The sequence below is a fragment of the Dendropsophus ebraccatus genome, chromosome 10 (genome assembly GCF_027789765.1).
Source record: "Dendropsophus ebraccatus isolate aDenEbr1 chromosome 10, aDenEbr1.pat, whole genome shotgun sequence".
NCBI classification, from domain to species: Eukaryota; Metazoa; Chordata; class Amphibia; order Anura; family Hylidae; genus Dendropsophus; species Dendropsophus ebraccatus.
In genome coordinates, this window is record NC_091463.1 from 85,861,615 (window position 1) to 85,887,615 (window position 26,001).

The 26,001-nt window shown below is 45.8% G+C and overlaps 1 protein-coding gene across 1 annotated transcript; it reads right to left on the reverse strand.

The window, feature by feature from the left end:
• Window positions 1-252: 252 nt before the first annotated feature.
• On the reverse strand, window positions 253-24,883 carry LOC138765683 (3-galactosyl-N-acetylglucosaminide 4-alpha-L-fucosyltransferase FUT3-like). The gene is made up of 2 exons (XM_069942655.1): window positions 24,781-24,883; window positions 253-1,340 (listed from the first exon to the last, which is right to left on the reverse strand). Exon 2 carries the CDS (start codon window positions 1,320-1,322, stop codon window positions 270-272), a length of 1,053 nt encoding a protein of 350 aa, XP_069798756.1. The 5' UTR covers window positions 1,323-1,340; window positions 24,781-24,883; the 3' UTR covers window positions 253-269.
• Between the last annotated feature and the right edge of the window lie 1,118 nt (window positions 24,884-26,001).

Consider the following 26,001-nt stretch of genomic DNA (forward strand, 5'->3'; position numbering starts at 1 on the left):
AATAGAGATGAGCGAACCTGGAGCATGCTCGAGTCGATCCGAACCCGAACTCTCGGCATTTAATTAGCGGTGGCTGCTGAAGTTGGATAAAGCCCTAAGGCTATGTGGAAATCATGGATATAGTCATTGGCTGTATCCATGTTTTCCAGACAACCTTAGAGCTTTATTCAAGTTCTGCAGCCCCAGTTAATCAAATACCGAACGTTTGGGTTTGGATTGACTCGAACCCGAACCCGGTTCGCTCATCTCTAATTAACAATCTTTACATCTTACAGAAACCACTTTGCCACACTACGGATGACCTGATACCTTGAGCTCTGCTGTATTGCCTCACAAGCTTTACAGAATGAATATGACCATCCCTTCCAAGAGCTCACTTTGTATCGCGATCTCCAATTGAAATACTTTCCGTATTTCTCATCATCCTTATCTAATTCATGTAGGTAGGCAGCCAGCTCCTTTGCAGTTGGGAAGTCATCGACATGTATAAAGGCATCGCCAGGGATAAACCGTTCATAATTTTCACGAGAGGTGCCAAGTACAACTGGAACTGTCCATGAATCCAGAGCATTCACCCATAGTTTCTCCGTGATATAATCCTGGTAGATGGAATTCTCGAAAGACAAGTAGAATTTGTACTCAGATATGGTTGACGTAAACTGCTCTTTGTCTAGTTTCCTGTGTTGGGCCCCATAAATATCAACAGATATGTACTTCTTTAGCTCCTCATAATAAGTTATGCGCCTTATACCAGGGTACCATTTGCTCACCACCCACGATACCAACTTGGATTTTTTCGGAATAGTGAAGTGTTGAGGTTCCTCTAATAATTCAATATAACCATATGGGGTAAAAATATCTGAATCGTGACGGAACGTCATTGTCATGTTGAACATATTATCCAGCATGTCCAGGTGTGAAATGATTAGTGGTGGTTCCATGTTGAGCCACACCCAACGTTGATGAGGATTTCTTGGCTGCTGGGGCAATAACCCTTTTTTGTGCATAATATCTGCATGGTGTATGATGACGCCATCTGCGGCACTATACAAACGTCTATCTGTGGATAGCTCACATCCCAAAATTCCAAAGTCTGTCTCACACTTATCTAATGGAAATCGTGCTCCCCATGGCCAGTTCCAAACCAGGATAAGAGTCTCTTTAGGAGGAGGAATGACTGGTGGTGTCGGAATGGTTACATTTATTGTTGTCCTTGGATAAATTGAACATTTCAGATGAAGGTTTATATAGTCCCAGGTATATCCAAGAAGGAATAAAATCAAAATAAAGACAATTATGATATTACGAGTCTGATGGACCATTGCCAATATACTTTTCTCCTGTAAAAAGAAAAGAGATGTTATATTTAATTTATGTCCTAAGCACATTGGCCAAAGAAAATGAGAACAGCAAGGTTAGTCTTGAAGTATAAGACTGTTGTGTTTGTAATATATTTTATATAACAGTGCGCTTTTATGTATATATTAACCAATTCTTTGATCGAAATCCTCCATGTTTTTTTCTTCATACAGATAATCTGCTAGAAAAGCATTTTATTAATTTTTTTCTCCAACGCATATACTATAAGGCCTCTATGTGTGTCCATATAGTATCAAGGTCCTCGCTGTGCCCCTAAATGGTTTTACGGCCTTTCTGTGCCACCATAGTAGTTACGCCTCTCTGTCCCCACATATTGTTGTTAGACCCCGCTGTGCCCCCATATAGTAGTTTGGATCTCTTCTGTGCCCCATATGGTAATTTGGCCCCTTTGTTTTATATATATATATATATATATATATATATATATATTAGTAGGCCCTCTCTATGAATCATATAGTAGTAAGTGCTCCTCTGTGTCTTCATATAGTACTAAACCCCCTCTTTGTCCTAATATAGTAGTTAGCTCCCTCTTTGTCCTCATATAGTAGTTAGGTCTCTCTATGCCCCAATATAGTAGTTAGTCTCTCCTTTGTCATACAGTAGTCAAGCCTCCTCTGTGTCCCATGTTGTAGTAAATTCCCCTTTATGTCCCCGTACAGGAATTGGATCCCCTCATTGTTACGATAAAGTAGTTTGGATCCCTTCTGTGCCCCATATGGTAGTTAGGCCCCTTTTGTTTTGTACATCTATTTGTTAGTTAGACCCACTCTGTGTATCTATATAATGGTTTGTTCATTTCGGTGTTTCTATTTAATATTAGACTTCCTCTGTGCCCTAATATAGTAATTAGGTCCCTCTTTGCCCTAAAATAGCAATTAGGCCACTCTGTGCCCTGATACAGTAGTTAGGTCACCACTAGAGATTAGCGAACCGGGTTCGGGTTCGAGTTGATCAGAACCCGAACGATCTGCATTTGATTAGTGGGGGCTGCTGAACTTGGATAAAGCTCTAAGGTTGTCTGGAAAACATGGATACAGCCAATGACTATATCCATGTTTTCCACATAGCCTTAGGGCTTTATGCAAGTTCAGCAGCCACCGCTAATCAAATGCCGAAAGTTCGGGTTCGGATCCACTCGAGCATGCTCAAGGTTCGCTCATCTCTAGTCACCACATTTAACTGTGAGCTGTTTACGAACATTTACAGTTGAATGGTTTGTGGACAAGTGGGCCTCTCAGCAACACTGTGCCCTGGTACTTGTACAGGTTCACAGGGGGCTGTTGCCGACCCTGGCCAGAATAAACAGTTTATATACTCAAGAGTCATTCTACACAGCTTTTCACTGCTCCCTGGACCAGCTCAAGCCTTGAAACTGGCAAACTGGGGTTGGAAGCTTTGGCACATATGGGGCAATGTGCGCTCCTGTCTATTTTACACATTGAGAGAGCTGTGGCTGGCTGTGCATGTGAGGCCTGTGCTGATAAACATTTGTTACAGATATGCTTGGTAGGATTAGAATACCCCTTTATATTTATTCTTGCCAGCTACACATCCTTGGTTTAGACAGGGAGTTGTGCGTCTGATGATGATTTTATTGGCTACACAAAACGGAATGAGCATTACAATTAACATTCATTTGCCCAATGATCGGCCTTAAGACACCACAAAATAACAGGTTACTATGCACTAGACGGAGTGAACGTACTTATTGTCAGTCCTTTAATCCCCATTGTGTTATCGCAGCTATAAAAGTGATCCACAGAATCGCAATGTGAATGCGAAACAGCCATCACCGTGCACTGGGCTGGCGTCTGACTGTTTGATGTCTGTACTTGTTACGTGATATGGTTACACGGAAATAAAGAAGTGCATAAAAGTGCATGCTATATGCAGCTATAAAAGTCATTTTGTTTCAGAATAATTGGAAATTATGTATCCTATGTGTAACAATACACTGATAACAATGCGGGATGCCCGCCAGCCTGCTTAACTATTTATTTATTAGGCTATGTTCACACAACATATGGAGACCGCCCGGTCTCCGGCCGGATAATCTTGGCCGGTACTTAAGTACCGGCCGGATGATCTTTCCGGCTGCAGAGCTGATGCGGGCGCATTAGCGCGCGCCCGCATCAGAGCTTCCCATAGCACACAGTGAAGCAAGTGGCCGGAGCCGCTCGCTTCACTGTGTGAACTGACAGGGCTTTCTGCGGCCCTGACATGTCAGTTATTTGCGGCTCCGTATGCGATCCCGGCCGGAGCGTATACGTAGTGTATACGCTCCGGCCGGAATCCCATTCAAAGTAAGGCATTGTTCCACCCCGCAAAAACTACGGCCGTTGTTGCCATCGGCAACAACGTCCGTAGTTTTACGTAGTGTAAACATAGCCTTAAAGGACAAGTGCCATGAAAAACTTTTTCCCAGTAATTGAAGCACATTACAAAGTTATATAACTCTGTAATATGCTTCAATCACCTATCTGCCTCCCTTCCCTGCCTTTTCCCCCCTCCACCCCCCACCAGGAAGTGTTCTGACTCACACAGACCTAATGACTGCCGTCACCAGCTCTTCTCTCAGCTCCTTCTCCTGTTACACTAGCCTCCCCCCTCCCCTGCCTTGTCAGGTGACAGGCTTGCTCAGCTCCCATTGGCTGAACAACTGCAAGCCATCACTTGTCACATCTCACTTGCTTATCTTCCCTCTGACTGACTCCGGCACATAGGCAGCTCCCCCCTCCCCTCATACCCTCTCTCCTGCTGCTGTGGACTCAGTGAAGGAGTCATGTCACTAGAGAAGATAAGCTGAGCAAGCAGAGTCACCTGACAAGGAGGGGGAGGGGGAGGCTGGTGTAACAGGAGCTAGAGCAGCCCTCCTGCTGATGACTCATCCTCACAAGAAGGAGCTGCCTGGTGACGGTGACGACAGTAATCAGGTCTGTGTGAGTCAGGACACTTCCTGGTGGGGGGTGGAGGGGGGGAAAGACAGGGAAGGGAGGCAGATAGGTGATTGAAGCATATTACAGAGCAGTGGCGTAGCCACCGTGGTCGCGGGGGTCGCCGCCGCGACCGGGCCCGCCACAAGGGGGGCCCGCGGGGCCCCCCGATCAATCACTCTTGTGACCGCAAGCATTGTTTTGCTTGCGGTCACAAGAGTCTGGCTCCGTCTTTCCCCGGCTGCTGCGCGGCTGCCGGGGGTGTCGCGTCTTACCCCCGGCAGCGCGCGCATCCCAGAGCTCCCTGCGCGCCTTGGGCCCTGACTTCCGGTTTCCGGCGCGCAGGGAGTTCTGGGATGCGCGCGCTGCCGGGGATAAGACGCGACACCCCCGGCAGCCGCGCAGCAGCCGGGGATAGACCAGGAGGAGTGAGAATCAACGTGGGAGCGCGATGTCAGGTGAGTTAAGTTTTGTTTTTTTTATCAGCCTGTACGGGTGGGGGGAAAGGAGGGGGCCATCTATGAGGGTGGGGGGAAAGGAGGGGGCCATCTATGAGGGTGGGGGGAAAGGAGGGGGCCATCTATGAGGGTGGGGGGAAAGGAGGGGGCCATCTATGAGGGTGGGGGGAAAGAGGGGGCCATCTATGAGGGTGGGGGGAAAGAGGGGGCCATCTATGAGGGTGGGGGGAAAGGAGGGGGCCATCTATGAGGGTGGGGGGAAAGGAGGGGGCCATCTATGAGGGTGGGGGGGAAGAGGGGGGCCATTTATGAGGGTGGGGGGAAAGGAGGGGGCCATCTATGAGGGTGGGGGGAAAGGAGGGGGCCATCTATGAGGGTGGGGGGAAAGAGGGGGCCATCTATGAGGGTGGGGGGAAAGGAGGGGGCCATCTATGAGGGTGGGGGGGAAGAGGGGGGCCATTTATGAGGGTGGGGGGAAAGAGGGGGGCCATCTATGAGGGTGGAGGGAAGGAGGGGGCCATCTATGAGGGTGGGGGGAAAGAGGAGCAATCTATGAGGGTGGGGGGAAAGAGGGGCCATCTATGAGGGTGGGGGGAAAGAGGGGCCATCTATGAGGGTGGGGGGAAAGAGGGGGGCCATCTATGAGGGTGGGGGGGGGGGAAGGGGACCATCTATAAGGGAGGGAGGAAGGGGACCATCTATAAAGGGGGGGAAAGGGGACCATCTATAAGGGAGGGGGGGAAGGGGACCATCTATAAGGGAGGGGGGGAAGGGGACCATCTATAAGGGAGGGGGGGAAGGGGACCATCTATAAGGGAGGGGGGGAAGGGGACCATCTATAAGGGAGGGGGGGGGGAAGGGGACCATCTATAAGGGAGGGGGGGGGGAGGGGACCATCTATAAGGGAGGGGGGGAAGGGGACCATCTATAAGGGAGGGGGGGGGAAGGGGACCATCTATAAGGGAGGGGGGGGAAGGGGACCATCTATAAGGGAGGGGGGGGGGGAAGGGGACCATCTATAAGGGAGGGGGGGGGGGGAAGGGGACCATCTATAAGGGAGGGTGGGGGGAGAGGGGGCCATCTATAAGGGAGGGTGGGGGGAGAGGGGACCATCCATAAGGGAGGGTGAGGAGAGAGGGGGCCATCTATAAGGGAGGGGGTATAGGGGGCCATCTATAAGGGAGGGGGTAGAGGGGGCCATCTATAAGGGAGGGGGTAGAGGGGGCCATCTATAAGGGAGGGGGCCATCTATTTGGGGGGGCAACATAGGGGGAGAGGGAATACACAGAGGGGGGCATATATTATTAGGAGGTCACATAGAGTCAGGGCTACCCACTAAATAAGGGTGTAAAGGGGACAGTACAGATGTGCAGTGTGTAGAGAGATGGAGATGGTGCCAGAGTGTGGAGACTAATATGTCTGTCTGGCAGATTCTGTGGATTCGTGGCTCGGAGAAGTTCTCATAACGGCCTAGGACGGATGGAGAAGATGATGAAAAGGAAAGAACTCCGATCAGAGAAGACGTCTCCTGTGAGTCACCTGATATAACTGCACTGTAATGTATATGGTGTATAGAGCCTGTGTAGAGCTGGGGCCACCTCTATATGACTGGATGAGGTGATTTAGTATACTGGATTTGGTCAGTAACAATATGGTGGTGATGGTAGTGGTTGTGGTGTGGCGGTAATGTTTCCTCCCTATATACTGGTATTACTGGTAATATTGGTCTCAGTATACAGGATTTGGTCGGTAACAGTATGGCGGTAATAGGTAATATCTGTCTTGGTGTGTGTGTGTGTGTATATATATATATATATATATATATATATATATATATATATATATATATATACATACAGTGGTACCTTGGTTTAAGAGTAACTTCGTTTAAGAGCGTTTTGGTTTAAGAGCTCACAGTTTTTCAAAATTGTGACTTGGTTTAAGAACATTGCTTTGGTTTAAGAACTTCCTGTATTGGGTGGGAGCGCGAGTGGAGAAGGGGCATGGCCTGCATAGCGGGGTCTACAGCACTGTACTCTAAACACCTTCCAAATCATAGCAGATCCCCTTCAGGCTGGGGCTTACATCAGGGGACAGGACTGTGGGGGGGGGGGGGGGTAATCTCTCCATAGCTGTAACCCCTCTCTCCCCGGACAGAGAGTGCTGCATGTATGTGCCCACATCTGTACTGCTCATTCCTTCATGCTCCCTGCAGTCTCTGTCAGCCCTTGTGTTTCCCATCCTCTCCATTACTGTACAGTACAGAATAATAAATATATTTGGGGTGCGGAACCAATTGTCTGCATTTACATGATTTCTTATAGGAAAATTTGCTTTGGTTTAAGAGTGGATTTGGATTACAAGCACGGTCCTGGAACGAATTATGCTCATAATCCAAGGCACCACTGTGTGTGTATATATATATGTATATATATATATATATATATATATATATATATATATATATATATATATATATATATACACACACACACACACACAACAATAGCATCACTTGGTCGTGAAAGGAGGGGGGGGGGGGCCCAAGTTGGCCTCTCGCACCAGGGCCCAGGAGACATTAGCTACGCCCCTGTTACAGAGTTATATAACTTTGTAATGTGCTTCAATTACTGGGAAAAAGTTTTTCATGGCACTTGTCCTTTCAACAGTGGTGGCACTGTCTGACAATGTGCCCATAGAATTATAACAAGGGGGATATTTATTAATCCCTCAATCAATTTTTAAATAGCTGTGTGGGGGATTTCTTTTATTTATTGCCAAACATAGCTGAATAAGGATATACACATATATCTTTGTGCATCACCATAGAAAAAGCAGGAGCTATAAAACCTTCCTTTATGAGAGGCACAAATGTAGCTCAGTGTATACATAATAGCACCCTTGCATACAATATCTGTTCTCCTTCATAAATTGATATGATGCGTCCTTATAGGTGTATACCGAAACACTATGGGGGACATTTACAAAGGTCCCACCCGAGGCATATGCCAGGGAGAAGGCGCAGATTTGCCCCTTTTCCCTGGCGTATGCTCGCCCAATGGGGGGGGGGGCAGGGGGGCTCAGAGGGGCGTGACAAAGCAAAGAGGAGGCGTGGCCTCCTCTCGCGCCTCATTTATCATGATTTACACCTGCTATAGACTTTAGTCTGACTACTTTCTGCCCTACAGTGTCGAGTGACTTGTCCTCCGAGGGTGATACAAGCCCCAGTTGTGGTTACCTGGGTGAAGATAAGCTCCCAGGGGTGTCCCAGTTACCTGCACTGCGAGATAGGATGCGTAGACCTTCTGGTAGCTTTGTTCTGTCCAGGATAGTTCCACTTGGGTATCAGGTTACTGCCCTGCACTTTTTAGACTGGTTCATGGCGTGGGTCAGGATGTTCCTAGACTCTTCTCCCTTTGTAGTGTTTAGCACTGCATAGTAGATATAGTATAAGTACTGAAAGAACTAGGTGTCTCTAGTTGCATCTGACCACACGTGTCTTAGACTAGACCAGACTGAACTGCACTGACTTCCTATCGGAGCTAACTCCTCCTACTGGGTGGTGTGTGTGTGGAGAGCAAGGGTAGGGAGAAAAAGAAAGAGCATCTCCTATAGGGCAGCACTGAACACATGGTACAAAAATAACATTAACCCATTGCTAACTTCATCTGTGCATGAAATAACACGACTTAGAAGTAACAGACACCTAGTGGTGAAACTATAGAATACTACCTTCATCACCACTCAACCTGGAGTGAGACCTTTACGACAGGTGCCTAGGGCACTTAACAGTGGGACACCACACTAATAAAGATGAAGACTAAACAGAGTATCACAAAGAGCATCACAGGATGGCAGGGGTTGCTTTACAGAAGCACTCAGGGTCTAATAAGAGTACTGCTGACAATGATGATGGCTAAAAGGAAGGTATAAAGAGAATCCATTGAGGCAGCACTGTGTACATAGGAAGAGCACAAGTATTTACAAGGAATAGCTGTCCAGAAATTTATGGGTGGTAAGAGATTAGCTTTTTAGTCTAGGCTGTTACCTTTGAATAATATTTTCTAAGCCCAGCCCTCACTCCCTGTGCTCCATCCGGGTCAAAATTCTCTTAACAACAGGAAGTGGACAGCAGCTTGCAGAGAAGTGAGACACCTAGTGGCCAAGTCTGTAGAGATTTGTTTTGGAATAATTTTTATTAAATTAATATCGTTACATTTGCTGTCACATGGAGGGCAGTTACCTGAAATTACTGTGACCGTTTAAGGAAAAATTGGATTCTATGTGAAAATCCAAGGCCGACGGTTTGTAGGCTACCCATGGTGGATTGAACAAGTAATGGGTTCTTTAATTCCATTTGGGGCAGTAGCTACTGTCTCAGCTACTCGGATGACTATAAATGTGAACAGTATGTTAGGCCTTTATTCTACTGCTTATAAATGTCCCAAAATGAGCAAACTATCGTGATTGCATTACATGGCTATACTTATGTCAGTATACAGCTATACTTATGTCAGCAGCACATTGGCAATGAAACTTTTTAGAGATTTCAAGGTCACTCAGTAACTTTAAGGGGCTCCCATCTTCCTAATGAAATATTCCCTTACCTGACTTACCATCACCCCACTACTAGCGGGCCATAAGGGACACCTTATCAAACAAGTTTGCCTTTACCCCTAAGCCATAAGCCATTTCTCGACTCTCTATATTCTACCACTAGCCCGGTGAGCAACACACTCCTCTCTAAACCATCAATTGCCCCATACACCATACATTATATACTCCATATAACCCCATACATTATATACCCCATATACACCATACATTATATACCCCATATACACCATACATTATATACTCCATATACACCATACATTATATACTCCATATAACCCCAGACATTATTTACCCCATATACACCATTCATTATATACTCCATATAACCCCAGACATTATTTACCCCATATACACCATTCATTATATACTCCATATAACCCCATACATTATATACCCCATATACATCATGCATTATATACCCCATATACACCATACATTATATACCCCATATACTCCATACATTATATACCCCCCATATACACCATACATTATATACTCCATACATTATATACCCCATATACACCATTCATTATATACTCCATATACACCATAGGACATACACAACATAATCTGAATTGCATGTGAGATAGTGTTTGATCTTGTATTCTTTTTTAGTTGCAGGATGTATGAAGGAGGTACCTTTGGACATGTACCTACAGTTCACACAGCCCATTTTTTTTTTTCTTATATTTTTTTCTTATATCTTTCATCTGTGTGTGTTCACAAGGAGCGTTTTACCCGGTGTGTTTTTTTTGGAGCGTTAGTCTGAGAAAAGGCCTGGAGTGGCCATAGGAACCCAGGATGACGCGGTACCGAATACTTCGGGGTGATGCGATATCCAGATAAGGGCTCCTTAAGTATCGGAACATACGCTACCAGACACACGTATGGGATCACTAAAAACTGGTGACTTTTTAATAAACTCTGGAATCCGAGAAAAGACATGGGAGGCAGCGGTACCGGGCCAGAAAGTTCAGACCCGGGGTGAAGCGATCTCTCAACAGAATTGTTCCTAGTACCGGAGACCACACCAGTATGTGAACAGTGCTCAAGAAAACGTTGCTACACGCAGTAGATGCACTGACAAAGCATTCCACTTTAGTGCACCTGCGTCTGTCTGCCTGAGGTTCCTGAATTTCAAACAACCAGAGTGGTGAGCCGGATCACAGTGTGATGTTATATATAAAAATTTTTTTTTGCATTTATGTTTATAATTTTGTGATTATGTAATCCGCCGTCTGGCTTAAGCTTGATTCTTTATTATCCACTAATTTTCTCACTTTTGTATTATACACTGAGAATGTATTCACATTGTGTTTGCTTGTCAAACTCTGATCAATCCAATACCTGTGCACCAATCACATCCCTACACTAATTAACACACATGTATAAAAAGGTCTGTTGTTTTCTGTTAGTCATGCTTGAAAAAGACGACGGTAGGTCGTCGAAACGTCGCACTTTTTGACTTGTATGCTGTGCTGCACCATCATGGAATAAAATATTTGTGAATTTTCAACTTATCTGGAGTGCTGTGGGCGATCCTTTTTATATCTATCTATCTATCTATCTATCTATCTATCTATCTATCTATCTATCTATCTATCTATCTATCTTCTATCTATCTGTATCTATCTATCTATCTATCTATTTCCCTATCTCCTATCTATCATATGAACATGGTGAGACCTCTAGTTCTCCTATATTCAGGCCCTGCAGTGATATACAGTGTGTGTGTGTGTGTGTGTGTGTATATATATATATATATATATATATATATATATATATATATACATATATACACACACTGTATATCACTGCAGGGCCTGTATATAGGAGAACTAGAGGTCTCACCATGTTCATATTATAAATAAATAAATATATATATATATATATATAATGCTGGTGCTGCTAGTTCTCTAGTATACAGCTCCTGCTCTGTGTGTGTGTATGTATATATATACACACACACACACACACACACACACAGAAGGAGCTGTATACTAGAGAACTAGCAGCACCAGCATGATATATATATATAATCCTGTGACTGGGTCTGATTCCTCCAGAGTCCTGACTACTGCAGAGATCAGGAGATACAGGAGGAGAAAGATATGCAGCAGCCGCATGTTTCTTCTGCTGCAAATCTTTCCTCGCCTGTCTCTCCATGATTTGCTCCTCAAAGGGGCCCGCCGAGGCTCTGTCGCCCAAGGGCCCACAAAAAGCAGGAGCCGGCCCTGCCCTACTCCATCTATACAGTACATGTATATACAGGGCCCCCTACTCCATCTATACAGTACATGTATATACAGGACCTCCTACTCCATCTATACAGGACATGTATATACAGGGCCCCCTACTCCATCTATACAGTACATGTATATACAGGGCCCCCTACTCCATCTATACAGTACATGTATATACAGGACCCCCTACTCCATCTATACAGTACATGTATATACAGGACCCCCTACTCCATCTATACAGTACATGTATATACAGGGCCCCCTACTCCATCTATACAGTACATGTATCCAGGACCCCCTACTCCATCTATACAGTACATGTATATACAGGGCCCCCTACTCCATCTATACAGTACATGTATATACAGGACCCCCTACTCCATCTATACAGTACATGTATATACAGGACCCCCTACTCCATCTATACAGTACATGTATATACAGAACCCCCTACTCCATTTATACAGTACATGTATATACAGGACCCCCTACTCCATCTATACTGTACATGTATATACAGGACCCCCTACTCCATCTATACAGTACATGTATATACAGGACCCCCTACTCCATCTATACAGTACATGTATATACAGGGCCCCCTACTCCATCTATACAGTACATGTATATACAGGGCCCCCTACTCCATCCATACAGTACATGTATACACAGGGCACAATAGGTATACCAAACTGTGACTGGGTAACACTGCCACACCAGACCTGACAAATACCGCCATACTGTGCTGGATAACACTGTCATACCAGACCTGACCAATACCGCCATACTGTGACTGGATAACACTGCCATACCAGACCTGACCAATACCGCCATACTGTGCTGGATAACACTGTCATACCAGACCTGACCAATACCGCCATACTGTGACTAGATAATACTGCCATACCAGACCTGACCAATACCGGCAAACTGACTGGGTAACACCGCCACACCAGACCTGACCAATACCGCCATACTGTGACTGGATAACACTATCATATCAGACCTGCCAATACTGCCATACTGTGACTGGATAACACCGCTATACCAGACCTGAACAATACCACCATACCGTGACTGGATAACACCGCCACACCAGACCTGACCAATACCACCATACTGTGACTGGATAACACCGCCATACCAGACATGACCAATACCGACACACTGTGACTGAATAACACTGCCCTATGGGTAAATACAACCCTGCAGGTATACAGGACACTACAGGTATACAGGACCCCAAAACTATACACTACAGGTGCACGGGACCTCCTCAAAACTATAAACTACAGGTATACAGGACCCCAAACTTTACACTACAGGTATACAGGACCCCAAAACTATATACTACAGGTATATAGGACCTCCACCAACTATATACTTCAGGTATACAGGACCTCCACCAACTATATACTACAGGTATACAGGACCCCAAACTATACACTACAGGTATACAGGACCCCAAAACTATACACTACAGGTATATAGGAACTCCACCAACTATATACTACAGGTATATAGGACCACAAACTATACACTACAGGTATACAGGACCTACACCAACTCTATAATACAGGTATACAGCACCTTCACCAACTCTATACTACAAGTATACAGGACCCCAAATATACTACAGGTATACAGGAACTCCACCAGCTATATACTACAGGTATATAGGACCCCAAACTATACACTACAGGTATACAGGACCTCCACCAACTCTATACTATAGTTATACAGGACCCTCAAACTATTTACTACAGGTATACAGGACCCCCGAACTATATACTACAGGTATACAACACCTCCACCAATTATACACTACAGGTATCCAGGACCCTCAAACTATAAACTACAGGTATACAAGACCTCCACCAACTATACATTACAGGTATACAGCACCAACTATATACTACAGGTATACAGGACCCCCGAACTATACAGTACAGGTATACAGGACCTTCACCAACTGTACACTGCAGGTATACAGGACCTCTCTCAACTATACACTACAGGTATACAGCCCCCCCCAAATACACACTACAGGTATACAGGAACCCCCCCCAACTATACACTATAGGTATACAGCCCCCCCAACTATGCACTACAGATATGCGAGACCCCTAAAAACTATACGTTGTGGGTATACAGAACCCCTCCAACTATGCACTACAGGTATACACTAATTCCACTGATTAACTCAGATGAAACAATACCTTTAGCTTGGCCTCCTGGGCACCTTAGAACAAATCTAATTAACACACTGACACTTTATACCCGGGCAGCGCCGGGTACATTTTCTAGTACATTATATACCCCATCCTTCTTATACTGATACATACATTATATACCCCAGCCTTCTTATACTGATACACCATACATTATATACCCCAGCCTTCTTATACTGATACACCATACATTATATACCCCAGCCTTCTTATACTGATACACCATACATTATATACCTCAGCCTTCTTATACTGATACACCATCTATATCATAAAAATGAAAGTCTGTCTGTCTGTCCCGTATAGACTTCCAAACGCCTGAACCGTTTGACCCCAAATTTGGCACACAGATACATTGGGTGCCCGGGAAGGTTTTAGCGAAGGTCCCGTCCCCGCCAGATGTACAGGAGGGGAGGGGAGGAGGAGGGGGAAGAGCGGCGCCCCATAGAGATGAATGGGAAAATCTCCTCACTGCAAACACAGGTGATATAATTAGCTGCAGCTGCCGAGAGAAAACGGCAGTTGGAGCCTTAGCAACCAATAGGATTACTGCTCTCATTTTCACAGGGAGTTCTGGTTGCTAGGGAAGCTGCCTCACACAGGACCTCCTACTCCATCTATAGAGGTATACAGGGCCGTATAACCAGCTGCTGCTGCCCTAAGCACTAACCCTAAAGACACCCCATCCTCACTCACCAATTAGCATCAGGATTGGTAGGTAATAGCTCCACACGTCACATTTAACACCGCCACACCAGACCTGACCAAAACCACCACACCAGACCTGACCAATACCGCCATACTGTGACTGGATAACACTGTCATACCAGACCTGACCAATACCACCATGCTGTGACTGGATAACACTACCACACCAGACCTGACCAATACCGCCACACTGTGACTGGATAACACTGTCATACCAGACCTGACCTATACCGCCATACTGTGACTGGATAACACTGCCATACCAGACCTGACCAATACCACCATACTGTGACTGGATAACACCGCCATACCAGACCTGATCAATACCGCCACACTGTGACTGGATAACACTGCCACACCAGACCTGACCAATACCGCCATACTGTGACTGGATAACACTGCCACACCAGACCTGACCAATACTGCCATACTGTGACTGGATAACACTGTCATACCATACCAAATAGGACCGCCACACCAGACCTGACCAATACCGCCACATTGTGACTGGATAACACTGCCATACCAGACCTGACCAATACCACCATACTGTGAATGGATAACACCGCCATACCAGACCTGACCAATACCGCCATACTGTGAATGGATAACACCGCCACACCAGACCTGACCAATACCGCCATACTGTGACTAGATAACACCGCCATACCAGACCTGACCAATACCACCAAACTGTGACTGGATAACTCTGCCATACCAGACCTGACCAATACCACCATGCTGTGACTGGATAACACTACCACACCAGACCTGACCAATACCGCCACACTGTGACTGGATAACACTGCCATACCACACCTGACCAATACGGCTACACTGTGACTGGATAACACTGCTATACCAGACCTGACCAATACTGACACACTGTGACTGGATAACACCGCCATACCAGACCTGACCAATACCGCCATACAGTGACTGGATAACACCGCTATACCAGACCTTACCAATACCGCCAGACTGTGACTGGATAACACCACCACACCAGACATTACCAATACCACCATACTGTGACTGGATAACACCGCCATACCAGACCTGACCAATACCGCCATACTGTGACTGGATAACACTGCCATACCAGATCTGACCAATACCACTATACTGTGACTGGATAACACTGCCACAGCACCTCCACCAACTCTATACTATAGGTATACAGAACCCCAAACTATAAACTACAGGTATACAGAACCCCAAACTATACACTACAGGTATACAGGACCCCCGAACTATATACTTCAGGTATACAAGACCTCCACCAACTCTATACTACAGGTATACAGCACCTCCACCAACTCTATACTACAGGTATACAGGACAGGGTACCTGTATCGGTGTAAAAATATTCCCAAATGATCTATTTGCGAATATTTTTTTTGCATCGGGCCCATCTGCGCCACCTTTGCCAGTGGGGTGGAGAGGAAGCGTTACAGGGTTGCGGTATCATGCAGAGGGGACACGGCCTCTGCGTGCGCCACATTTATCATTTTCCAGTGGAAAAATTATACTGAAACCTACACCATCTCTGAGCTGGCGTAGGTTTAAAAATTTTTTGCAACAACGGGCTCTGTGTGCTGGCGCCTCTACATAAATCCTCTGAGCTCCAGATCTGCAGGGACATTTGTAAGCCCGGTGTAAAAAACGCCGGACTTCATAAATGTCTCCCACGGTGTCTTACTCTCCCCTGTCTTGTGCACAACTGAAGGAGGTAAAGAGTAAACTGGGTTCATTATCAAATCAAAGGTGCCAGTACTTCACACGTTCCACCTATTTCACTTCTTCCTTCTCCTCTTTCTAGCATTTTCCCCACCAATAGGAGGTGGGTCCTGGTCACCCCTATTTAAGAGAGTTAGTTTCTAGTGGTGGTGGTGGTGGGGTCTTTTTCCTCTAGTAGTCTGCAGTGTGGGAGATATCAAGAGAGGGTTGCTGCTGCGGTTATCCAGCCAGGTCTGGCTTTGGCTAGGGCCCGGGGTCTTTTGTCCGGTGTAGGGCGGGAGAATGAGACACTTCTTGTTGGGGTTTGTGAGAGAGAACTATGGAGTGATAAGCCCAAAGTGGGGTACTTGTAGCCTGGGGCTAACCTTGCCTATGCCAGGAATCCTTCAAGTCAGGACTAAGCCAAAACAGGGTTAGTCTACAGTGGAGCAAAACGCATTTAAGATGAAGTACTCTCTTGATGTCTGCCTGGCCTTCTCGGGGAACCTTGAGAGGTTAGCTTCAACGCATGCTGGCTGGACTTGTTTGGCATAAAACTTTCTTCTTCACTTTCACTTTCCTTAACCTTGCTTACGAAGTTTGCCTTCCTTTTATCCCCTAGACGACCCTTGTCATACAGTTGGATGGATGTCTGTCACCAGACGACCCATGATGTAACTGTACGTCCTGGGTCTCTAAGGAGCTATGAAGAGCGCTAACGAGCGGAGTGTGCTTCATAGCAGGTGGGGGGCTGCTGCATTTAGCAGCTGGGCCCTCACTGTTAATGACAGGCTGCAGCAATTGCGCCACAGCCAGTCATAAACCCCTAAACGCTGCAGCACAATCACAGCATTTAAGTGACAGGAGCAGCTCCTGTCACTTACCGATCGGGACCCAGGTCCTGATTGCTTTCACGGACCGCCGGAGGTCTCTTACCTTCCTCCATGCAGTCCGATCGGCGCTCTGCTGATTGAGTCTGCCATAGGCAGGCTCAATGGCAAAGAGACTATAGCACTGATCAATGCTATGTCTATGGCATAGCATTGTTCAGTGTATGCAATCTATTGATTGCATGTAAGAGTCCCCTGTGGGGACTTAAAATGTGTAAAAAAAAGTGTAAAAATAAAATATATGAAAATAAATAACTAAATAAACATATTATTTACTGTTAAACCAAGAAGAAGAAGCTATACCAACAATATACTAAAGCACACCAAAAATATATCAAAATAAAAGTACTTTATTATAACAGGTACAATGTTAGAAGAAAATTCTGATCCCACAGTTTAAAAACAATAAAAAAATATATAACAACCATGGGGGTACCCGGTGTGGCACCACCCAAAATGATTGGTGACTGCTATTTATCACATGGTTTTTTTTCTCGGTTACAGCACTGGTATATCTTATTATCATTGTTTATTTGAGTGATATAGTTTTCTTCTTCTGATTTGATTATTATATATTGCATTTCATTTATACAGGGTGAGTGATATACTCGCATAGGGGTGTCATTTTGGGTGGTGCCACACCGGGTACCCCCATGGATGTTATATATTTTTAAATTGTTTTTAAACTGTGGGATCAGGATTTTCTTCTAACATTGTACCTGTTATAATAAAGTACTTTTATTTTGATATATTTTTGGTGTGCTTTAGTATATTGTTGGTGTAGCTTCTTCTTCTTGGTTTGATTATATTGGTCTTTATGCCCATTCTTTAGCACCCTATATTATTACTGAGCTGTACATGTCCAGCACATTTATTAGTCATATTATTTACCGTAGCATGTGTAATTGTCTGATCTATTAAAATATAAAAATCGTTATCGCAAACGGCATAAACGAAAAGAGGGAAAAAAGCGCTTGGATTGCTGATTTATTTTTTTTGTTACGTTATACATATAAAAAATTTATAAAAAGTGATCAAAACATCGGATCTACACAAATATGGCATTAATAAAAAGTAGAGATCATGTTGCAAATAATACAGCCCCGTAGGTGAAAAACTAAAACCGTTATAAGCGTCACAACAGGACCGTTTTATTAATAATTATTTGCAAAAAAAAAAAAGGATTTAATAAAAACTATATATAACATTAGAGAATCTGTGTAACCTGCATATGGTTGTGTTCGGGCTGACCTATAGAATAATAGTATCATGTCACTTTTACCGTTTAGTGCATTACGTAGACACAGGAATCCCCCAAAAGTTACCATATTGCATTCTTTTTAACGATTTCACCTATTTATATTTTCATAAATAATAATTTTGGGGTTCCCTCATACATGTTATTGTAAAATGAAAGACGCCATTACCAAATACACCTATTCCTGAAAAAAACAAGCCCTTACATGGCCCTGTAGATAGAAAACTAAAAGTGCTAGAGCTCTTAGAAGGGGAGGAGGGAAAAAGAGAGCGCAAAAATGAAAATTGGCGCGGTCCACTGGGTCATTTACGGCCTGGTCCTCAAAGGTTTAAACCAAGTTAATAACACCCCCCCCTCCCATTTTTTATACTTAACCCGGCAGAATACAATACTACATTGGACAAGGCCTCGAGACGGGCCCTACACCTGCACTGAAACAAGCTTTACTTCCTTCACTACTCTTCACCACTGTCCCCTGCACCTGCTAAGCTCTCTACTGTATTCTTGTGTATTGCACTGAAGTTCTATAAGTAAAGTCACCGTTGACTAACTGCTGATCCTATTTTTGTGTTACTGGACCTGCACTTACACCTTGTGCTACCCTTTCCAAGTGCCAGAGCCTGTCTGTCTGTGGGTGGGTATCGCCACTCCTGGCCATCGTGACAAGTGAACCAGAAAAACACCAAGCCCACCTTTAGTGTAACACCACCTCCAGCACCCCTGGCCACTGCAATTACACCAACACAACCAGCTGCTGGGGTCCAGCCACGTAAACCCTTAAGTGGATTGTTGTCAGTTCACATTATATGCATTTTTGATCTGTTTTCTTATTCAAAAAATCTCATATTTCTCATCTTTACAGAAGTAAAAGTTCAGGATAACCAGCTATATACCAGCGGAGGTATCCAAACCAGTACACTGTCAGTTAAAACATTGCAACAACTTAAGCTAAAATAGTAGGTCACTAAGATAATAAACTTTGTAATGGCACTTATAATAGTACTGTAACGGCACTTATAATAGTACTGTAACGGCACTGATAATAGTACTGTAACGGCACTGATAATAGTACTGTAACGGCACTTATAATAGTACTGTAACGGCACTGATAATAGTACTGTAACGGCACTGATAATAGTACTGTAACTGCACTTATAATAGTACTGTAACGGCACTGATAATAGTACTGTAACGGCACTGATAATAGTACTGTAACGGCACTTATAATAGTACTGTAACGGCACTGATAATAGTACTGTAACGGCACTGATAATAGTACTGTAACGGCACTTATAATAGTACTGTAACGGCACTGATAATAGTACTGTAACGGCACTGATAATAGTACTGTAAAGGCACTTATAATAGTATTGTAAAGGCACTTATAATAGTACTGTAACGGCACTGATAATAGTACTGTAACGGCACTGATAAAAGCTGCTGTCAGCACAATGACATCATTTATAAGCTTCCTGTAATTATAAGAGTTTGTGTAATCATTATAGGCAGGTTATAAATGATGTAGGTGTAGAGATAGCAGCTTGGATCAGTGACTGTTAAGCCTTACACAATCCCGGCCACAGCAGTACATCTCATAGGCAATAGATGAGTAAATATTGAGGGACATGGGCCGCTTAGTTCAAGTCAATGTAATTCAAACTGCCGCAACTTCTCTAAGGGGACAGTGGGACAGAATATAAAGGGACACTGGCACAGGATATAGAGTTAGAGGAGGAATATGAGAGCGGACAAATCGTAGCGTGTTGCCACACTGCCCTCTAAACTGGTTCCATGTGAGCGGCTCTGGTGCCGATGGAAAGCTGATAGTATTGCCACTGAGCAAGGCTTCTGTGTTGTTAAGTGTCTAGTGTCCTACTACGAGTGGTTCTCCTTGTATTACACACACCCAAATAAAACTAGTTTACTCAGGTGCCACAGGTAGGTAAGTTAGTTGCTGTACCCTGCTCTCATCCAGGGGCGGTCTTGGCATTTCTGGGGCCCCAAGCAAAGTCATGTCTGGGGCCCCCCCATGCCCCCCCTCCTCGACATGCGCTGCCCCCCCCCCCCAGTAGTCCTCTTATAACCCTCCTACCACCATACAGAGATTACATATCACCTCAAAACTGCTCTGAACAAAACAGGAAGATATTACCAATGATGAAATAACATAATACTGCCACACCATGACCCCTATCACTACAAGCCTATAACAGAGTGCAGTTACATCCAGTGACTTACAGGAGGCGTCTTCTCTGATCAGCGTCTTTTACTTTTTTTTCTTTCTCTCTCCATCCAGCGTGGGCCACCTTGAAGTCTTCTCCCGGCTGGTAATCTTCCCTCCAGAATCATAGAAATATTTTAGGCTCCAACACATACAGTAGTTAGGTCCCCTCTATGTCTATATAGTAGTTACGCCCCTCTGTGCCCCCACAGATTAAAGGTGTCCCTGTGCCCCCACTTAATAATTAGGTATGTTCTGTGCCCCAGTATAGTAGTGAGGCATATAGGCACTTCTGTGCAGTCCCAATGTAATTAAGACCGCTGTGTGCTGCCCCCAGTTATATAGACCCCTTGTGCGCTGCCGACAGTAGTAAATACCACTTGTGTGCTGCCCCCAGTAGAATATACCTCTTGTGTGCTGTCCCCAGTGGTATATAGACCCCCCTGTGTGCTCCCGCAGTTATATATAGACCTGTGTGATCACCCAGTTATACATAGCCCCCCTGTGTGCTCCCCCAGTATACTATATAGACCCCCTGTGTGCTGCTCCCAGTAGTATATACCCCGTGTGCTCCCCCCAGTTGTATATACCCCCCGTGTGCTGCCCCCAGTTTTATATACCCCCTGTGTGCTCCCCCACTTGTATATAGCCTCCCTGTGAGCTCCCCCACTTGTATATAGCCCCCCTGTGTGCTCCCCCCTTATATAGCCCCCCTGTGAGCTCCCCCACTTGTATATAGCCCCCTGTGAGCTCCCCCACTTGTATATAGCCCCCTGTGAGTTCCCCCACTTGTATATAGCCCCCTGTGAGCTCCCCCACTTGTATATAGCCCCCTGTGAGCTCCCCCACTTGTATATAGCCCCCTGTGTGCTCCCGTTTATATAGCCCCCCTGTGCGCTCCCCCCGTTTATATAGCCCCCGTGCACTCCCCCACTTATATAGAGCCCCCCTGTGTGCTCCCCTGTTTATATAAATAATGGGATGCATCAAAAGAGGTATAGATGCTAAAGATGAGAACATAGTTTTGCCTCTTTATAAATCACTGGTCAGACCACACATGGAATACTGTGTACAGTTTTGGGCACCGGTATATAAGAAGGACACAGCTGAACTGGAGCGGGTGCAGAGGAGGGCAACAAAGGTCATTAAGGGAATGGGTGGGTTACAGGACCAGGACAGGTTATCAAGCTTGGGGTTATTTACGCTAAAAGAAAGACGTCTTAGGGGCGATCTGATCACAATGTACAAATATATGAATGGACAGTACAGAGATCTTTGTAGTGGTCTTTTTACTCCTAGGTCTGTAACCATGACAAGGGGGCATCCTCTACGTCTAGAGGAAAGAAGATTTTATCATCAGCATCGACACGGGTTCTTTACTGTACGAGCGGTAAGACTGTGGAACCCTCTGCCACATGATGTTGTCATGGCCGATTCATTAAATAAGTTCAAGGGAGGCCTGGATGCTTTTCTTGAACAATATAATATTACAAGTTATGGGCATTAGATTTCCGGTGATACGTTGATCCAGGGATTGTTCTGGTTGCCATTGGATTCGGGGGGGGGGGGAGTTTTCTCCCTGTGGTGGGGTGGTTGTCGTCTCCCTAGTGGGGGTTTTTGGCTTCCCTGGATCAACACAGTAGGGTTTCCCTAGGTTGAACCTGATGGACTCTTGTCTTCTTTCAACCTTATTTACTATGTTACTATGTTACTATATAGCCCCCCTGTGCGCTCCCCCATTTATATAGACCCCCACTGTGTGCTCCCCCTGTTTATGAAGCCCCCCTGTGCGCTCCCCCGTTTATATAGCCCCCTGTGCGCTTCCCCCGTTTATATAGCCCCCTGTGCGCTCCCCCCGTTTATATAGCCCCCCTGTGCACTCCCCTGTTTATATAGCCCCCCTGTGCGCTCCCCCCGTTTATATAGCCCCCCTGTGCGCTCCCCCCATTTATATAGCCCCCCTGTGCGCTCCCCCCGTTTATATAGCCCCCTGTGCGCTCTACCCCGTTTATATAGCCCCCCTATGCGCTCCCCCCGTTTATAGAGCCCCCCTGTGCGCTCCCCCGTTTATATAGCCCCCTGTGCGCTCCCCCCATTTATATAGCCCCCCTGTGCGCTCCCCCCATTTATATAGCCCCCTGTGCGCTCCCCCGTTTATATAGCCCCCTGTGCGCTCCCCCCGTTTATATAGCCCCCCTGTGTGCTCCTCCCGTTTTATATAGGCCCCCACTGTGTGCTCTACCTCCTATATAGTATATAACACAAAAAACATTTTTACTCACCTGGGACCGGCATCTCCTCTTCTCTTCTCTTCTCTTCCCTCTTGTGGCCGCGGGAAGTGTTTCCCCTGCGGTCACATAAGGCCGCTCTCCCGTTGTCATGGCACCGGCGCTCCAGTGACGCCTCAAGCGCCGGCACCAGAGACACAGAGCAGCCTCTTGTGACCGCAGGGAAAACACTTCCTGCGGCCACAAGAGTGACTGACAGGGAGGGAGCCAATGGCTCCTGCCCTGTCAGTGCCGCTGCTGCCTGTAACTATGTGCGCTCGTTACGAGCGCACATAGTTAGTCGCAGCGGTCTTGGGCACCAGAGCGGTGCCCCCCTGGATGTCGGGGGCCCCACGCAATTGCGTGGGATGCGTGGTGCCCAAGACCGCTACTGCTTTCATCACTAGATGTCTCACTCCCCCTGTGCTGCAGTACAGGTAGGAAGCTTAGCCTGTTTTTACTCTCTTGCACACAGTCCCTGTCACACGGTCCTATATAAGTTAGGGGTTTCCTGGACAGAGCAGTACAGAGTTGTGGTTGTAGTTCAGAGAAGGGTCAGAATAGTTCCAGTATGAAAGACTACAGCAGTCATGCACTGCTAAACCTAGACCCAGGCTAACTGGACAAATAGGAACAACAACCCATGCCAATGCTGTGGATTCTCACTTCAGGACAGTCACCCCCTAGAGAGAAAAGGCAGTGTTGATCCAGGGGAAGGCAAAAACCCCTATGAGGCAGATGCCAATTGCCCCATCACAGGGAAAAAATTCCTTCCTGACTCCAATAGCGATCAGAATAATCCCTGGATCAACGTATCACCAGAAATATAATGTCCATAACTTGTAATATTATAGCCTGTGTATACCGTAGATAGGGCATAACTTCTTAGAGGGGAATGTAATGGCCCAGAACGGTATTTATTGTCAGGCGTCTGGAGGTGTATTGTTGCCATTGGCAACCCTAGACTGTGTGTATTGGGGCCTATGTATTTGCTTCTTTTTCCTAGCTCTCTTGTAGTGATATTTTTTTCTGTCATATTTTTTTTTTATATGTTGTTATGTATTAATCTCTAATGAAACAAGTGTTGAGCTTGATCAGTGCTTGATCTAGTGATTGGCCAGGGGAAAGCTAGCTCCGCCCACCTTCTACCCAGAGGGCTGTGCGGGTCTGGTCAGTTGGCAGTTGGGGATCTGGCTCTATGCGTCTTCCTTCTGCAAGTCAGTGAGTGTTGGCAGCGTCATTTTCTCTCAGTAACTCAAGTATCTGTTCACACGTACCCTTATAAAGGCTGGAAGCCATAAAGTCCCTGGAACAGGTCTGTCCACGTTATCCTTGAAATCCCCTTTACCATGTATGCTGATCAGGCCAACATATGTTTACTGTGAGATGCCTCTTATATTGGAGTGTACTAAGCTGTGTAAAGACTTTTATTGAAGATTCCCCTGTGTATATGCTGAGAGGAGAAGGGCCCCGCCACCCTCGGACCCCACTGTGACAGGAAGGTTACAGAAGGTGAGCCCTAAGGTTGCACTACAACACCCAGCAACAACTCCTCAGTATATTACAGTACACCGCAGGAATACCCCTTTAAATAAAGCCTGAGCCTCACAAGACAGACCATGAGGAGGCTTGAAATTGAAATAAACCCCTCTCAGTCTTCTGACCAGGAACCTGAGCAATGATCCGGATTCTGGACTGGTGCATTCTCCACCCTTAATAATATATCATCTAAACTCCACATTAATATTCACGTTCTCTCTCTTCCTTCCATTATCTCCGGGACAAATCACATATCTACATGCAAGGAGATGATGAATATTATCCGATAAAAAACAGCAAAATCTTTATAACTTACCTGAAAAGATGACGGACAGGCTGAATAATAAAATTTATTTCCTTGTTTTTCTCGATAAGACACCTCAAGGAAGCGTTAAAAAATAGTTGTCAGACGCCGTGCCAGGAGCTGTCCCATGTTAGTTAAACAGGCATGTTATGCTATATGTGTCAGGATTGTGCTGTAACCTGGTGTGAACTGAACCTGTTTTTGCTTCTGTGTGCCACACCCGCTTGCTTCTCAGCTATCTGGCAATGCGGATCAGTTAATCTGATTTTCTAGGAGACTTGATCTTTCCAGGTCTTTAGACTGACAGGAATCTCTGACTATCTGGAACCTGGATATCTGAGTGCCGCTCCAATGGGGATTCGGACTGGGCTCTGGTTCAGTATAAATAGGAAGCTAAGACAGAGTTCCAGTGCTGGTTATTAGCTTAATACCCTGATCCCAGCTTCCCTTGTCTACTCCTGCGATCCCCACTCCTAATCCCTCTGTTTTGCTTGACTTGATACCTGACCTCCTGCCTGACTTTTTGACTACCCGTTTGCTTGCTGATTTTGTACTGCATTGCCTGTTTGGATTTTTGACCCGGCTTGTTTGACTATTCTTTTGTGTTGTTTGTCCCTCTTGTTCCGTGTGCACGTATTTAGCGCAGGGAACGTCAACGTGGTTGTCCACGGCCGCCTAGGGCCGACTGAGGCAAGCAGGTAGGGACAATGGGTGGGTTCAGACCTAGGGCCCACTGTCTTGTCGTGTCTGTACCTCCCTGTCCTGACAGAATAACCAGCCAAAACTGCCTTGGGGTCATGGACGCCCTGACAACGATAGTGGACCGTATGCAGCAGCTCAATACCTCAGTCCTGGAGCTTGCTGAACGGGTCCAGGTACAAGAGACGGTTCCCCGACAAATTAACATGACCTTCCCGGTACCTCCTGAGCCTCCCGTCCAGCTCCCAGAGAAATTCCAGGGGGTCAGGAGAAGCTTCCACGCCTTCCGGGAAGGTTGTAAACTATTTTTTAGACTGCGTCCTCGATCCTCAGGTAACGAGGCTCAGAGAGTGGGTATTATGTCCCTTCTCCTGGGACCCCCTCAGGAGTGGGTTTTTTCTTTGTCACCTGACTCCCCTGACTTGCAGACAGTCGACCGGTTCTTCTCTGCTTTGGGACTGCTTTATGATGACCCGGACAGTGCAGCCAATGCTGAGCGACGCCTGACTATGCTACGGCAAGGTGACGACCGGT

Coding starts and splice junctions, on each gene's coding strand:
- LOC138765683 (XM_069942655.1), bottom strand. CDS start 1,322: ATGGTCCATCAGACTCGTAATATCATAATTGTCTTTATTTTGATTTTA.